Source organism: Octodon degus, unplaced genomic scaffold (genome assembly GCF_000260255.1).
Source record: "Octodon degus isolate 3935 unplaced genomic scaffold, OctDeg1.0 scaffold00028, whole genome shotgun sequence".
In the NCBI taxonomy this organism is placed as follows: domain Eukaryota; kingdom Metazoa; phylum Chordata; class Mammalia; order Rodentia; family Octodontidae; genus Octodon; species Octodon degus.
In genome coordinates this window covers 10,161,843-10,179,709 of record NW_004524604.1, presented here as the reverse complement: position 1 = coordinate 10,179,709, position 17,867 = coordinate 10,161,843, and the positions used below count along the sequence as shown (strand labels likewise).

Sequence of the window (17,867 nt, the reverse complement as noted above, 5' to 3'; positions counted from 1 at the left end):
GGCTGGCTAGCATGTGGTGCTGGGGGATTGAACCACGGTCCCTGTGTTTTGCTTAGCTTAGCTTGTTCTAAGTAGGTACTTTAGACCACTGAGCCATCTCACCAGCCCCTGAGTTAGGGGTTTGATAAACAAAGATATACTGTGGGTAGGCAGCAGCCATGATGAGAGATAAAGCCCCCTGGACTGGGCAGTGGGACACCCTGGCTTGAGGGTCACCTTGGGCAGGTGGACACCACCAGTTTAGCTTGGAGGATGCCTCCCTCCAGCCCCACAGGAACATACAAACGATGGTGCCATTGTTTCCTGGTGGCCGCTGCTGTGACCTACAACAGCTCTAGGACGGGGCAATGTTAGTGCTTCAGTCTGGGCAGATCTGGGGTACAGGCCAAAACTGTTATGTTGGTGGGCCACAGAGGCAAGTCAGGAACATTCCAGAGGGCATCCTGAGCAGAGGTGGGAGAGCTGGCTGCAGACAGCTTTCTCTATAAGGAGGAACAGTCGTTGTGTGTGGTTTGGGTTCTCAAGCTGGGACAGGCAAGGAAGTTGAGCTTTGCTGCAATAGAGGAGTGATCGCTTCTCGGCCTTTTGGCTAAGATCAAGTGCAATAGAGGAGTGAGCCTGCCGTCTGGGGCAGAGGTCTTTTGGGGCCTGGAAGGCCCCTCCCATGGCCCTGTCAGAGATGACAGTCTGAGGAATGTCATGGCCACACCATTGACCCTCAGAGAATGCCCGCTGCATGTGGATATCAGATCTCCAAGCTAGGCCCAGGGTGAGGAAATGGATCCAACCAGAAAAGAAAGCAAACAGTGGAGAAAGCCCATGTCAGAGCAGTGGAGGCAGAGGGAGGTTGGAAGGCCCTGATATGGACATGGGTTTTGGAGGGGAGGAGCCAAATGTAGCCTCTTGGCGGAGGTTCCCTCAGCATGTGCCTAGAGCTCCAGAACAGAACTTTGCCCTTTACTGGCTGTTAGGACATGTCCCCACCAGGGCCCTGGACCATAGCAGGCACAGCCTCCTGTACAGTGCTGACCAGCTGCAGCCCTCACACATCCTTTGGTTTTCTTTTCTTTTTTTTTTTTTTTGCAGAACCAGGGATTGAACTCAGGCCCTTGTGCTTGCCAGGCAAGTGCTTATTCTGAGCCATCTCCCCAGCCCACATCCTTTGGTTTTCACAAGAGTCCCCCAGGCATAGGGCAGGCCATGTCTGCACCCATGGTACAGAGGAAAGCCTGTCTTTGAGAAGCCAGGCTGTTGGTGCCCTGAGCCTGGACTCCCCCACTTAGTGCACTGAACTGCTTGACTGCCAGCTGAGACTCCCTGGTGTGCTGGGGTTGCACGCACTTTGGCACACATGACCCTGTGTAACTTTCCTTCATGAGATCTAGGTGATTTTCTGTTACGCAGATGAGAGAGCTGTCCTGGTTTTCAGATGAGATGTGGGAAGGAGCTGAGGCCGTGGATATGGAGTGGTCTACAGCCCTGGTCTGGTGAGCTGGGCTTCTCCTGCCCAGCCAAGCCTGGCTCCCTGCTGGATGACCCCTGATTCTTGTGACCTCAGCTCTGTGAGCCCACTGTCCTAGTTGTGTGTAAGCTGAGCCCAGGCCTTTGAGGCAGCCTCTGTCTGCTCCTTGGCTGCTCTTCTAGCAGCTTATGCTTGTTCCCCTAGCCTAGGTCATGAAGCACTGCAGCTCTCAGTGTCTCCCTGCTGCAGCAGGGGACTGGTGGCCTCCCTCGTGCCCACCTCACACAGACAGGCCCCCTGCAACACTGGGGAATTGTTCCCTTCTCAGCAGCCCCATGTCCTTTCTCAAGAATGGCCTGGGGGTCTGGGGTAGCTGCTGGGAGCTCACACCCTATGCTTGCTCCTAGGTGATGGCTCTCTGCACCTACCCAAACCTGCTGGACAGCCCCAGCTTCCCAGAAGATGCTAAGAAACGTGCTCGGCGGATTCTGCAGGCTTGTGGTGGGAACAGCCTAGGTGAGGTCCACCTTGCAGGTTCCCCAGGGCTTGGAATGACTGCATGTTGCCAGCGTGGGCCTGGGCCCTTTCCCCAAATGAAGAGCTGTGTGCAGGATAAGCATGCTAATGTTTGTGGGGTGGAGTGCAGAAAAGTAGTGTTTCTCTTCTCATCCATGCTGTTTAGCTTGTTTACTAACTTGCTGGTATAGATGCCATCTTATAGTAGATTGGGACACTTAGATGCATGGGGCTGCACACTCCCCACTCCTGGGTCTGGCTTTACACCTGGGAGCTGGCTGTGTCTTTGTGTAGTAACCAAGTGACGGGCTTTGGTGGTGGGAAAGGGATGGAGGGCAGTGCAACCCCAGCCACAGAGATGTCCCCTATCATCTGGGAAGTGACTGCCAAGTACTGGGGGCAGGAAATGCCCTGAGCTCACCCCTGGGCCTTCCTGTGGCTTTCTTCAGTCTGAGTGTGCCCTTTACCTACCTGCCTCTCTGTGTTCCTCTCACCCTGCCTCTCCTCCCCACCGCAGCTGTCTGCCTCCCTGAAGGCTCCATGGAAGGAGATCCTGGAATTTGGCCCCTGTAGATGGGAAAATGATAAACCCAACCCCCGCTGAGATGGATTTCTAGCCCCTAGGCCTCTGGCCTTTCGTTCTTATCCCATTTTCTTTCTTCTGTTTGTTCTTTCCCCATTCCTTGTTCATTATCTGCTGGGGAATCTGGCTTCCCTCACTCAGAAGAAACTGTTCTAGAGCTCTTTTAGGACATGTATCCTTTTTTTTTTTTTGCGGAACCGGGGATTGCACTCGGGCCCTTGCACTTGCCAGGGAAGTGCTTATTCCACTGAGCCATCTCCCTGGCTCCTAGGACATGTATCTTAATGTTCTGAAATGTGGAGCTTTAAGTTAGGGGCTTCTGTGACTCTGCATGGGGATCAGCTTCCCTGCCTCTCCTATCCTGTCTTGCTCTGTCCCCTTTTTTGAGATTCTGCTCACTTTCCTGGCTATGGTCCCTACCAGCCCTTGCTTCCCTGCCTTGGATGAGGCATGACATAGAGTTCCCTTTTTTCTGCCCTCTCTGCCCAGCTCGGGGAACAGGGAGCTTCTATAGACCCCATGGCCATGGTCCCGAGGCTCCTGGAAGCCTGGTGAAGAGGTTGCGTCTGCCTCTGATGTGACCTCTAGGGGGCAGGGGAGGGGACCCGTGATCTACTGTTCAACTGTGTCAGCCAGAGTTGGGGAGGGGTTGGTAGGCCGTGCCCATTAGGTTCCCTTCTTGGAGTGTTACAGCAAGAGACCAGTTGACCTTTAAGGTTTTCATGACCCTGGATTCTGTGGTAAATGTTCACGAACAAGGTGTGAAGTGTACACACGCACCTGCTGCCCAACTCTCGAGCAAGGAAGGACTTGTCCCGACCTTTGAGCTTGCCCGGAATTTTGACGTGTGTACTGAGCCCCTTGAGAATGGAGAAGCCCCACTTCTGTGGGGGCACCATGCAGGGGATAGGCACTGTGGTCCTTGCTGTGACAGGAACATGGGAGTGTCATTCTGTGTTAACTAAGTCTTGGGCAGCCTGAACACTTTCCTCTATATAGAAATACAAGGAAATGGAACCCATCACTATGTTCCAGGGCCACCCTGACCCATATGGGAATTACTCAATATGTACACAAAAAGTCTTGAAGCTCACCCAGGATGTTTTTATCATGTCCTTTGAAATAATTTCTTTCTTTCTTTCTTGTTTTAAATTTTATTTTATTTATGTGTGTGTGTGGCCAGCTCAGCCCACCAGGGGGCAGCTGGCTGGCATGTGGTGCTGGGGGATTGAACCATGGTCCCTGTGCTTTGCTAAGCTTGTTCTAAGTAGGTACTTTAGACCACTGAGCCATCTTACCAGCCCCAAAATAATTTCTTCCTAGGGCTTTATTTATTGTTGATCTGACAAGTAATTCAGTTCCTTTTATTTTCTTTTCTGTATTTAGGACAGGGTCTACAGACTCATAGTGATTCTCCTGTTTTCAGCCTCCCAAGCGCTGGGAGTACAGGCATGTCCCACCATGCCCAGTCTTAATCGCTGTCTCAGCGCACCCCATGGACGTGGCCAGAACGGCAGGCCAGGGATCGAACCCTGGCCCTGTGCTCTGCCTAAGCAGGCACTTTAGTCCGCTGAGCTATCAGGCTGACCCTTTTAAGTAATTCAGTTCTTAAGCGGTATCCTGGATCTTTAATAGGATTGAGGTCAAGATGTAGCATACTAGCTGGGCATAATGGTGTATGCTTGTGATTCCAGCACTCAAGGAGACTGAGGCAGAAGGAGCACTGTGAGTTCAAGGCCAGCCTAGGCTACAAAGTGAGCTTAAGGCCAGCCTGCACTCCATAGTGAAACCCTTTCTCAAAAGACCAGAACAATAGAAAGCCCCAGCACATTGCCTAGGTGTGGTAGGATCTTTGTGCTCTGGCCTGCCCCTCCCTGAGCATACACCATGAACCGGTGCTATCCAGAAACAGAAGGACAGTGGTGAACAAGGCAGGTGGAGTTGCTGTGCTGGTGAAGCTACTATTACATTGAGAGAAACAAACATGAAAGACAGTTCGAATAAATATGTAATGCCCAGCTTTTGTTCACTTACTGGAGAAGGGACAGAGGACTGTTAGGAATACATCAAGGGATCTGAAGGTCAGGAGTTTAAATGGAGAGAGCATTGGCACTCGTGTGGAGGACAGTCATGTACAGATAGATGCACCCCGTGCTGAGGGCACCATGAATGCCAGGGCCCTCAGGTTTGAAAACTGGGTGTGATTCAGTGATGTGGCCTGGACTTGGCAGGATTCAGTGCAGCTGGGAGTTCAGCAGTAGTGATGGAGCCAGTTTGGCTTTCACTCAGGGCAGTGGGCCCTAAGTAGGGGTGTGATGGGCTTAGGTCTATTGTCTGCTAGGTGCTCTATGAGAGATATATTTAAAAAAATAGATAAGGGATTGAGGATATAGCTTAGTTGCTCAGTGGCACAGTGCCTACCTGGCAAGTACATGGTCCAGAGTTTTGATTCCCAATATAAAAAAAAAAGAAAAGAAAAAAGAAAAGGAAAAAAAGTTCTTCCTTGGGGGGCATACAGCCAAAATGGGAAGACAGGGGTTCTTATATATAAAATAGAGAAATTCCAACCCAGGGGAAAGGCCATGAATGAAGCAGAATCTTTTTTTTTTTTTGGAACCAGGGATTGAACTCAGGCCCTTGCACTTGCCAGGGAAGCGCTTATTCCACTGAGCCATCTCCCTGGCCCCGAGCAGAATCTTTAGGCACAACTCTTGGAGACAGACTGAAAGTGAGCTGGAAGGACCAAGGACCAGCATAGTGTAGTTTGGAGCAACAGAAAATCTACAGGCCAAAGGAAAATCTCTGGAGCCCTCTCAAAAGGGTGGGAGACCTAAAGCAGGGAGCTGGCTGGTGTCAACAGCCTCAGGACCTATGGAAGCAGCAGGACTGAGGGCCAGGAAGCAGGAGGCACCCAACTGGTGTGGCCTGGCCGGACCAACAGGGTGGAAGGCCTAGTGAGAAGGCAAAGGGAGGAGCCTGGAAGATCTCAGAGTGCAGGAGCTCCAGGGTGTCAGTGAATTACCTAGTTGGGGAGGAGTTCTTCCAACAGTGTCTGCATACATATACCCTTTTCTTTTGTAGAATACTTGAGATTTAGTAGGATACCCAGTCATGTAACAAAAGTCCCTGTACTCACCAGTCAGAGGAGATATACATGTATGTTTGTGACTTGGCATCTTAGTATCAATGTAGCCCCTGATTTCACAGCTGTTCAGATGGAAAGGGCTGAGTTCCAGCTGCACAGTGAGGCTAAGGCAGAGCCAGAACGGGCCCCTTCTACTGCAGAGTGCTTCAGTGGGTGCCAGGCCTGGAACGCATGAACTGAGGCTCCAGAGAAGAATCTGCTGCTTCTGGAATGCCCTTCTGCCTTCTAGTGATAGTTTTGCAGTAGTCATACATACAGTAAATAGGCTGATTTCTTTTAAATGTGAAATTCAAAAGGGGTGTATATGTATAATAAAAAATCTACCTCCCACTTCTGACCCCAGCATCCTGATTACTTAGAGAAGTCAGCTCTAGCTGAGTCTCTTTTCAGGGAGTTTTTGTATATGTGCAAATTAATTATTTCCAATTTAAAATATTTCCATTTAAAAACATAGTGGCCTGGCGTTTTAAGACACTGTTGTACTGAGGTTGTGGCTCAGTGGTAGAGTGCCTATTCAGTGATGTGAACCTTTTAGAGCTCTTAGTGTTATAAACAGCCTGCTGCAGCATGCTTGTGCTACCGTTGGCCTAGTGTGTGTGAGCCTGGGTTCAGTCCCAGCACTGCAAACAAAACAAAACTGTTACGGATCTATTAGCAAGCATACAGAAAAATGTACCAGTGTTAATGTACAGGCTGAATAGTTGAGTAATTTTTTACATAGACATGCCCCTCTAAAACCTCACCAGATGGAGCACCTCGGAAGACCCCTGGGTGCTCCTGTCCAGCCAGTTCATCTGTCCCTCAAGAAGTTACCACTGTCCTTACTTTCACTGCCATCAGTTATGGTTTTCTCTGGTTTTAAATTTCACATAAACAGCAGCGTGACTTATAATCCTAAATGGCAGCAGTCTAAGCATATCCTTGGCATGGGGTGGTACAGAGGAGCAGGACCAACAGCCCCAGGAATCTGTGGTTGATGCTGGTTGGTATTACTCCAACCTCTCAAGTTCTATGCAGCTGTTTTCAGGCAACTGAATAAAAGCATAGCAATCCCTAATCTATATCCCAGGAGTTCTGGTAGGACAGGTATGGGCAGCACTTTATCGGTTAGAAGCCAGGGTCTAGAATATGATAGATACAGAGTAAATATTAGGTGGGTGAGTATGTGGAAACAGCAGTCGGGAAGATGAAGCCCAGAGAGGTTGTTAAGCAGGTTCCTACAATTCTAGGGCCCAGAGCATTGGGAGTTGCTCCCCCCCGGTTAGTTGTACAGATATTACCCTGGTGCTGTAGAGCATCCTGTCACTACTTTCTGTCTTGCCTGCTATCTTACAGGGTCATACAGTGCCAGCCAAGGAGTCAACTGCATCCGTGAAGATGTGGCTGCCTACATCACCAGGAGAGATGGCGGTGTGCCTGCAGACCCAGACAACATTTATCTGACCACTGGGGCTAGTGATGGCATTACCGTATGTGTGAGGGGGGCTGGTGCCTACTCAGTGTGATCTCACCTGAAGGACAGCCTTGCCTGCCAGGGCTGGTGCCAGAGTGACAAGTCCCTCTGTCACTCTGTCCTGGAAGGATGCAGGCCTCTTCTGGTCTTCCAGACCCTGGACATCACAGCAGCCTCCTCAATCTCCCTGCAGACCCCACCAGTAGTTTTAATTGTGGAGGAAGCCTTGGCACGCCGCAAGTGCCCGATGACCTTTCTGTCACTCAGCACATCCTGCTGTGCCCCTCTGCCAGGCTCCATGCCTGGTGCTGGGGAGCCAAGCACATCATTTGGCTTCTGACTTCATATCAGCTTTGCCATCCCATTAAAAAAAGTTACAGCACCAGTTTTTAGTTTCTCTTCTGCAGTGCAAAGGACAAAGGGCCAGAGAAGGGACAGCAGAGACACTGAGCCAGTACAGTAGTGTCAGGCAGGCAAAAAGGAAGATGGAAGAGAGTTGGGAGCATTGGTGTGTGGCCCGGAGCTGGGGGAGGCTGCTGCTAGGCAGTGGAGTCACTCTGGGGGGAAACACAATGTCATAAGTGGGGCCAGAGAGGTGGTGACTTCAAGGCTTAGAGCCATGAAGTCAGAGGGGCACATAGTCAGCTAACACTCCTCAGCCTTGTCTCTGGCTGGTCAAGTTCACAGGTGGGAGGGTGCACTCAGAAGGCAAGAGAAGAGGTGCTATGGGCTCCATTATCCACGGATGAGGAGGGACTGGTGTTGACAACCACTTGGAAAAGTCCAGAATCCTGTGCTTAGGGCTCGCAGCCTTTTTGAGGTGAGGAGGTTGGAGTCTGGGGCCTCCCAGTGTTAGGTGAGCACTGTCCTCCATCCCTCCAAGGCCTCCCTCCAGGGCCTGGCTAATGCCAGGTATAGTCAGGGGAGAGGTTTGCCATCTTCCAGGTCTTTGTTACTGGGGCTGTGCTTGTCTCCTAGCTCTAGAGGTCCCTTGTTTTTGATGTTTTCTGAGTGCTCTATTCTTTTCCCAAAATGTTTTAAATCATTAAATTCTTACTGGAGCCCTTAAGGGAACAGGCCCAGAGACATTAGGTGGTGCCTGCTTTGAGTCAGTTCTTGCAACATTTGGGGTTTGATATTACAACTTCAGTCCCCAGCCTCTGCACCTCCCACTGCTTTGTGCTGTCAAGGCCCCCTCTGTTCCCAGAGAGGCCCAGTCAGTGCTGGCAGAAGTCCTGAAGGGAGGGTGTGTCCAGAAGACTCAGTAGAGGAACCCAGTCATTGCACTTTTCAGTCATACTTGGAGCAAGGAACAGCTCCCGAGAAGGGATCGGCACTGCATTAGGTGGAGACTCCCTGTGAGGCCATTGGCTTGGTCATTCAGTGAATTACTGCTGACTCTGTTCACCAACACCCTGCTGGTTTCTGTAGCCTGGCTTCTCAGGAACCCTACAAACATGCACCCTGCTCAGCCTTGCAAACAGGTTGAAGTGCCATCTGGTGGCAGTGGGTGGGTATTTCATCCCGTTTCAGCTGTCCAAGGGTCTTTCTAGCCATTGGCAACTGATGCCTATGGTAAAATAGATTAGATTGTAAATCTGGGTCTCATGAATGGGTCATAATAATTCTGAGATGGGGCTGAGTAGGGGATAAATGTATTTTAAGTATTAAAAATGTTAGCAAGGCTGGGCATGGTGGCACAAACCTCTAATCCCAGCTACTCCTGAGACTGATGCAGGAAGATCAAGATAAAGGCTAGGATGGGCAATTTATTGAGAACCTGTGTCCAAAAAAAAAAAGACTGCAAATGTAGTTCAGCCATGAAGCTTTGGGTTCAATCTGCAGTACCCCAAAATAACTAAAAAGGGACTGGGATTATAGCTCAATATTGCCTGCATTCAATCCCCAGCACCACAGAACAAAACAAAAACCTACAAATTGAGTCTATGTATATTCCCTGGACAGCACACTGTGCTGAGACCTTGACAACATTCCGTTGTGCTTACTCCTTCCAGCAGCTGTGGTTCTGTGGGTGAGGGCATGGCGTCTTGGGAAGTGAGGCGGCTGGTTTGGGTGACACTGGCAGGAGGGTCAGGGTGAAACACTAGGGCTGGGGCCAACAGACTTAGCTGCTCATCAGTTTCTAAAGAGTGGGGACTGGCTGGGACCTTCTGACTGTGACTTCTGGTTACAGACAATCCTGAAGATCCTCGTCTCTGGGGGTGGCAAGTCGCGGACCGGTGTGATGATTCCCATCCCACAGTATCCCCTCTACTCGGCAGTCATCTCAGAGCTTGGTGCCATCCAGGTGAATTACTACCTGGACGAGGAGAACTGCTGGGCCTTGAATGTGAATGAGCTCCGGCGGGCTGTGCAAGAGGCCAAAGACCACTGTGACCCCAAGGTGCTCTGCATCATCAACCCGGGGAACCCCACAGGTCTGCATTTCCCTTGCTCACGCATGTCTTTGGAGGTGGAGTATTTGACATTCAGGACTAAGGAGTTAATCATGGTGGGGCCTCTCTACCCAGTTTCCACACCAGTTCCAAATTTGCTAACAGAGCTCTGAGATCAGGTGGCAGCAAAGGCAGCATTTTGTTGACAGGGTTCTGTTAAAGACCAGTTTTCCCTTCCCATTTTTGCATCTGGCTACTCAGCTTCTTGAGGTTATTCAAGCACAAACTCTCACCACTGATCCTAGATCTTATTTTCACTCCCACTTAGTTTCCTGAACCAGTTTTCCGAATGCTGATATGTGCTTTTTTTTTTTTTTTTAAATGACACAACATTGCTGTGTACCTTGAGTCCTGAGAAGGAAATGCCATATTGAGAACAGCAAACCAGGAAACAAAAACCCTGTTTCCAGAAATTGAAAGGCAGTCCCAGTTTTGCATATTTTTCTTTTCAAAAAATGCACAGTCTTGCCTGTTTTGAGCTTTCTGGGCTGCTGGCTTCCTATGCCCCCGTGCTATTTGGATGTAGAGAACAAGGGCTTCTCTCTCCTCCTTTGTTGAGATAAATTGAGTCTGGGCCAAAGTGTGTTGGAGTTGATTGTGGAATCTGCTTCTCGGGAACATCAAATGATGCTTCAGTCAGCTGAAAGCACCACTTGAATGCCTCAGAGCAGAAAATGGGTGCAGCTGGCAGTGATGCGGGCTTATTTACTGCAGTGCTGGGGGGGGGTGTGTGGATGAAGAGGCTAACTAACCAGGATGCAGCAGGAAAACGACGGAGAATGGGACCCCAGTCCAGTTGTAAATTAAGAGATACGAAAAAAACCTGAAAGGCCATCTCATACCTCAGACTCAGGATGAGGCACAGGCATCAGTAGTTGGTGCAGCTGATGAAAACTGCATCCTTACCCCAGTGGTTCTCAAACTTTCAGCTTGTTAACATGATATTTTGGGCCCCACTTACAGCTATTCTGATGTAATTGGACCTGATAGGGCTTAATGACTGCATTTTTTTTTTCTTAATGCTTAGTGCAGGGTCTCACTACACAGATTGGACTCATAGCAATCCTTCTGTTTTGAGCCTTCCATTACAGTGGCGCGCCACCACACCCAGTCTCAATCACTGCCACCTCACCTCGCCCCTGGGGGTGGGGCCAGCACAGCAGGTCCCTGTGTCTGCCAAAGCAGGCACATTAATCTGCTGAGCTCTCTGGCTGGCCTAGGACTGCATTTTTTTTTTTTTTTTTAGGTCTGCATTTTTAGTAAGCTTTCAGTGATACTTTTTTGCCTGTCCCATCCCAGGACCACATTTGCTAGTCCAGCAACATGTTAGGAAGGATGTTTACCTTATCTACTTGAGTTAGCACTTTTCTTGGCTGGGTGTTTGCATAAATCTTTTCACCTAGCTGTCTGGAAAGAAATAACTGCACCAGAGACTCCCTGTTCTAAGTGAAAGGGTCATTAATTCATTAATTAATTCATTCATTCTGTTGCCCTGAGCTTGCTTCATAGGAATTAATGTAGGTAATTTGTATAAAGAATAACTTTTTCAGTGGAAAGAATCTGGATTTTCTCTTCGGATCTTAACATATGAAAATTGGTCAACTTTAGAAGAGGAGCAGTGGAACCTGAGGACCCACCTGTGTAGATCATGTATCTTGTCCAGACGACACTGTGACCAGTTTGGCTAAAAAGGTGTCAGACGCGCACTGGGGTATTAAGCCAGGGCTCTTTGGTTTCAAGGTAGAAACTCAGCTTGAGGCTTGGGAGGTTGTATCATTGTTCTATAAAGTCCAGCCAGGGGTCAAAGCAGTGCACTTGAACCAGAAGATCCTTAGTGTGTTTCTCAGCTGTGCTGTCTTCTGTGCTGGGTTCCTTCTCCGGAAGGATCTGTCCTCAGGATCTGACCTTCGTTGGCTCCAGCCGGTACCCACCTGCTCAGCCTGGGGGAGGGGAGGAATATTCCAAAGGTTGATCAGAAGTCCCAGGGCAGACTCTCAAAGGCCTATGCTGGGTCCCCTGCCTGTACCTGAACCAGTCAAGCCAGGACTGATGGGCCAGGTCTGTGTCAGTGCCCCCTGTCAGAGTTCTCCATAGCACAGCTGTGACATGTTATTCACAAAAGGAAAGGATGCTCCATGGGCACAAACCACACATAATCCCACCAGGTCATGACGAATTCCTTTGGTCCAGACTAATGATAGGTATTTAGAAGCCATCTCCCGCTTTCGAGGGCCTGTATCAAACCCAAGTCTGCTGTCTCCTGGCCCCTTTAAATCAACATGTGACTTCCCCTTCTTCTCTCCCATTGTTGATGTGTTTGTCCCTTTCAGTAGCTCAGCAGGTGTGCTCTAAGAGATTGTTGTCCCCTGGCACTAGAGGCTGTAAGCTCTGTTCTTTTCATATGCATCAGTGGAATCATTTGCATCCATTGGATGTCATTTCCTCTACCAGGCTGAGGGCTTTTTGAGGCTTTGGCCCTCCCTCAGTTTCTTGCCTTACCCTTATCAGTAGTGGACATGTTTTTGCACGTTCTAGTGTTCATGCTTGTATCCTAAAACGATACAGAGGTGAGAAGACAGGTGTGAGAGGACAAGGCCAGGAGGACTTGCAGGCAGATTCTGCCCTCAAGATGGCAGGCTCCTGCCTATCTACGAGAACAATACTGGCTTTTAAAAACCAAGGTCTGCCACCCTCTTGGATTCTGTTGCACTGAGCTTGCTTCATAGGAAGCCTATTTGGTAGGAGAATCGCTTAACTGAGTTAAGCCAGCCAGAGTGGCATGTGTCTGTAATTGTACCACTCTGGAAAGCTTAAGGCAGAAGGACTGCAAGTTTGAGTCCCATCTAGGAAACTTCACAAAACCCTAACACAAAATGAAAACTAAAAAGAGTTATAGTTCAGTGCAAAGGACCTAGGTTTGATCCCCAGTACTGCAACAAAGTGAGCAAGAGAGAGAAATCAGTTCTTTGCTTAGATAATTCAAGACAAATCTTGGCTGAACCGTACCATGCTTTTACAAGATACGTGACTATATTTTTCCAGATACTTTTTGTTACATAGACAAGAATATAGGCATTTTTATTTTTTACAAATGCCATAATATTTTGTGTACTGCCTTGTATAAAATACAAATATGCACATAAAGGCACGTGTACATAAAGTCAGATTTCCACCACACATACTCATATGCATAGAGTAAAGAAACATGGCTTTTTAAAATAAATCATCAAGCCCAGTCATTGTCATGGTTTTGTGGAGGACATTGTGATTACATCAGATATTCCTGAGATTCTAAGACATACTTTATGCATGTCTCAGAAAATATTGGGAGAAGGCTGCATCTCCACTTTGTTACCTTTGTTCCTTCCCCAGCCTATACCAGGACATTTCCTATGAGCTGCCAGGGGTAGTACCTTGCTGTGTACACTCATTTCTATAAAATGGTTGGTGGATGTTTTCTTTGTTGCCGTGCAGTCCTGAAGGAGGGCAACTAAGCTAAGGAAAACTGCAAGGTTCCTATCGCGATGGTCTTCAGCTGTGCCTAGCTCTCCAGAAGGAGCTGATAGGAGGTACCAGGCTGTTGCCTGCAATCTCTCATTTAGTGGTGCTCTGCAAATATTTATTGAACACCTGCTGAGTGTCAGCTTTGAGGGTAGATGGTGAGCCAGGAGGCTGTCCCTGCTTCTTGGGGATTATGTGTTCCTCTCTAGGGAGGTATTCGCACAACACCCCCAGTTTTGCTCCGGTAACTCATCCAGTTGCCATGTCAGCCATGCACTTCTCCCCTTCAGTCACTGCTGGCACATAGTGAGGTGGGGTGGAGTGAGCTAATACTTAACTCCTTGAGTTTCATTTTCCTCTTCATGACACTTCCATGCCTTCCTATCCTCCAGAACAGACAGGCCAATGTCCCACTCATACATCCTCCACTCAAGGATAACAAGAAAGTAGAGTGTGAACACTACTCCCCCACTTCCCTGGCCTCCAAGAGTCAGCAAGAGGAGACTGACCCTCCAGATGTCCTGGAGGCTCACTGCACCATTGGGCATTGCAGCTGGTTGTAGTGTGGTCTCGTGGGATCTTAAGGGAACACAGGACACCCGAGTGATTCTGGGTGGGATTCTGACCGGGGATCAGTTTAAACAACATTACAACCTACATTTTGGTTTTCTTGGGGATTTTGTAGGCCAGGTACAAAGCAGAAAGTGCATAGAAGATGTGATTCACTTTGCCTGGGAAGAGAAGCTCTTTCTCCTGGCTGATGAGGTAAGAGTAGTCCCAGCCCCCCAGAGAGGGCAGAGGTGAGCTGTCTTTTATAGGGGAGGGATCCAGGCCTGGTTGTTCCATAGCCAGAGAGTTCTTTCTTCAAGGTACTGGAGAAGTGATTCTGTCTAAGGATGGATCTGATCAGTCGAACTGCCTATGAATCTCTGACCTGATTTGTTCTTGTCTTGGTTTGGACTCATAACGTTAGAAATTAAACCCAAATAACTTTAAACTTGAAAAGAAAAAAAAAAAAGGTTGATATGCAGCTACATTGGTGGCTCAGGCCATATCTTCCAAATCCTCTTTCCCTTTTCCATCCATCCATGTTGTCCTCTCACATAGGCCTGTTGTCTTCCGAGCCTTGAAAGAGGGTTTTTCCCAACACTAATCATCTATCAGAAGTCTCACAGTTGTATCTCATTGGTTCAGCTTGAGTCTCAGCCCTGTGGCTGTGGCCTACAAGCTACAGTATGCAAATTGGGTGTGGGCTTCCAGCCTTTTTTCCCCCAAACCTCCAGAAGGACAACTGGGAGGGCATTTCTTGAGAATAGGTTGAGGGATTCAACCAAGGAAGGGAGGCTGGGTGCCAGTATGGTGGCACCAACTGATGTCTGCTCCCCACAGAGTTGTAGTTCTGTGCCTTTTCTAAGTCCGTATATCCTGTCTCATCTAATTCTGACAACCCATGAGACAGGGATCTTAACCCCATATCTGTTGCCTTTTGAGCTCCACTTCTGAGATTGAGGCCTGCTTATACTTTTTTTGCTTTGTAGGGAAGAAATTGGAAACCATCAAATTTCACTTTCATTTCATCTTCATTTCTGCAAGGTTTCTGGTTAGTTGTAGCTTCTAGAATACTACTGTATTTTTATTTCTTTGCTCTGTAGCAATCCCTGATGACCAGCACACATACACATAGCTTATTCATCAATTTGTTCTATAAGAATATATGGACCTGAAATCTTCATTCCTAAAGGAAGGAGCAACAGAGACCCATAGTTCTTGTGACTTGTCCCCAGGGTCTAGGAAGAAGGGTAGGAGTAGGACAATGCCTGGCCTGTCACAGGTGGAGCCTGGCTGATTCTGGGGGCTCAGAAAGCTACCCAATCTTTAAAACAGGTGTGGAAAGTTACCTCAGGATAGAGTAGGGTGCTTGCGGCTGTGAATGGCCAGATCTGAGGACAGAAGAACTAAATGGATGTGGACACCACTGTGGCACTGAAAAGTAGAGAGCACCTGTACACTCTCCTCCAGTTGTGCCCTGAGCCACACAGCAGCACCTGCCTGGAATAGGCCTCTTGGAAGTTCTTGCAGTGATGTCCCCATCCCTTCTCCCTGCAGGTGTACCAGGATAATGTGTACTCTCCAGACTGCAGATTCCACTCCTTTAAGAAGGTGCTTTATGAGATGGGACCCGAGTATTCCAGCAATGTGGAACTTGCCTCCTTCCACTCTACCTCCAAGGGCTACATGGGCGAGTGAGTATGTCAGCCTCCGCCTCCCTTCCACTGTCCCCTGGGCCTGCTCCTCTGCCCCACAGTCCACCCACTCAGATGGAGAAGAGGTGTCCCTCACCCACTGCTGCTGCTGTCTAGGAGTCAGAAGGGGGTAAACTTAGTGAAGGGAGAACTGTCATAAAATAAGGCCATGCTGAAAGAAACCAGACTGTAGGTAAATGACAGAAAAGAAAACAAGGTCCCCTAGCAGCTTCCAGCACTGAGTATTTTGAGCCACCCTGTCACTGTTGCTCTGCCACTAATTAAAAGCTGTGTGGCCAGGAGAGCAGGGTGCGTGCAGAAGTGCCATGAGGCTGCCTTAGCACCAGTTGACCTTGGGGGCCAAAGGGTCAGCTTCCACTCTGTATTTGCTCACTTGGCTAATATTTACTGAGCACTGACTGACCTAAGCTCTGAGGATACAATGATCAAACTACACCGGTCCCTGTCTGCCCTCACAGGCCTGTGTTCTAGTGAGACTGGCAGCAACAGACAGAAAAGTCCTGTGACAGGGAAAGGCCAGGTATTTCAGTTACTTTTCTATTGTTGCTGGGACAAAATACCTAACATTCAAATTTAAGTTAAGAAAGGTTTATTTAACTCACAGTTAGTGGTGGTTTCAGTCCACACTCAGCTGGCTCAAGGCAGAGCGACCCATGGCAGAGGGCAACAGTTCATTGCAAGAGAAAACAGAACAGAGCAAATGGAGGAGGAGCAGCTTTGGCAGCTAGCAAGCCTCTCCCCTCTCCTTATATTTGTATGCAGATTATCTGCCCCAGGGCAGGGGTAGCACTCACACCCATAATCCCAATTTTGGATCCAGAATTAATCACAAACTCTAGTAGAAGTCACCCCTTGACTGCAAGAGGCTTTGCAGGGGCAACTAGACACAAACCATAAAACACAAGGGATGGGTAGGAGAGCCAGGTGGGTCAGGCTCACTGGCTTAAGAGTTAGGTAGTACAGACTCTGAGGAGCTGCTCTTAGGCCCAAACCCATAGGAGGGGAGGGAGGAGGGTATTCAGGAGGGAGCGCTCCAGGCAGAAAGAACAGCTTGTGTAAAGGCCCAGAGCTGCTTCTGCCAGTGTACATGGCATAGTGGAGAGCAGCGAAAGGGCTGGAGAGCACTGAAGAGGGAGAAAGTGGCAGAAGGTGAGACCAAAGTCGTAGGGGACCCAAGCACCTGGGCTACTGTAGTTACCTTTGACTTTTACTTATGGGATGAAGGACGGAAGGATTTAACAGAGGTACAGCTCCTCCAGTGATACCTTTTACTGGACTCCTGGTTCCCAAGCAATGGAGAGTAGGCAGGAGTGGAAGCTCAAGTTAGGAGGCTGCTGTCACCCCCAGGAAGGGTATCGTGGACCAGAGTAGAAATGGAGAAGAGATCTAGAATGTGTTTGAAGATGGAGTTGACAGGAATTGCTGATGGAAAAGGTGAGTGTGAGAAAGAAGAGTCAAAGATGAACCCTAAGTTTTTCACAAAAAGCAGGAAGGATAGCATTGCCTGCAAAAGATGGGGAAGAGTGGGAGTTTGGCTTTAGAGGTGTTAAATTTTGCAAATGCTCAGTTGCTTTCCAGATAGAGATGATCACGTGAGTCTGGACACTAGGACTGACATTTGTCAGTGTATAGATTCTCAGCCTGCACATCTCACAGAGGGGGAAGAGAGGTCTGAGGGCAGCTGGGACTGGCACCACAGGTCAGGTTGAGAGGAGAGGAAGAACCAAGAAGAGCTGGTTAGTTTGCTGCTATGGGCATCTCTTGGGTGCCAGGCATTGGCATGGGGTGGGTTCTCACTTGGCTGGCTGGAGAGCACTGGAAGGACTATCTTAGCCAGGGCAAGGGAGCTCCCTTTGACCTTGTCTGATGTGGGCAGGGGTTATTTATACTTACCTTTCTGGTCTACCTGGGTAACAGTGCTGCCTCATTACCAGACTTTCAAGTACTCTGTAGATCTTTTTCTAAACAAATTGGTTTTCTGCTCATTTTTCAGATACAGGTGTGTTTTATCACATACCCATCCATCTCTCCCCCTCTCATTATTGATTACTTTTAAACAGACAGTCTGCTGGGTGCTGGTGCCCTGAGTTATGCCCCATTGTTCTCAGATCCTAGTTACCTAGGATTACAGGCTGTGTGTGATTTCATTTCTGCTCATCACAGAGGATTAAATACAGTGATGATGAACCTGCGAGAGCCCTGTCGCCCAGCGTTGCCCTGCAGGGTTAATTGTAGTGTTGGCACTTTGCAATAAAGTGGGTTTGGGGTTGCAGTTTGGGCACTTGTCTCTAAGAGGTTCTCCATCACTGTGATAGAATGTTCTTCCTTTCAACACTTGTTGAGGGAAACCTTTCTGAGATGCTGGAGTTTACCTGCCTGCCTCAGAAATTCCAGTCCAGGGATCTGATCAGAATGATCCTGCACTTCTCATCCCATCAGGTGCTGGAGTGGGGGGGACAAAATACCTAACATTCAAATTTAAGTTAA

At 48.7% G+C, this 17,867-nt stretch overlaps 1 protein-coding gene across 1 annotated transcript in view; it reads left to right on the top strand.

Moving 5' to 3' along the window:
* Gpt2 (glutamic--pyruvic transaminase 2) overlaps positions 1-17,867 on the top strand; it is a 38,170-nt gene that overhangs the window by 12,424 nt on the left and 7,879 nt on the right. The window contains exons 3-7 of the mRNA XM_004629196.2: positions 1,870-1,978; positions 7,042-7,175; positions 9,354-9,597; positions 13,802-13,881; positions 15,223-15,359. Coding sequence (XP_004629253.1) covers positions 1,870-1,978; positions 7,042-7,175; positions 9,354-9,597; positions 13,802-13,881; positions 15,223-15,359 — 704 coding nt within the window. The remainder of the gene's footprint in view (positions 1-1,869; positions 1,979-7,041; positions 7,176-9,353; positions 9,598-13,801; positions 13,882-15,222; positions 15,360-17,867) is intronic.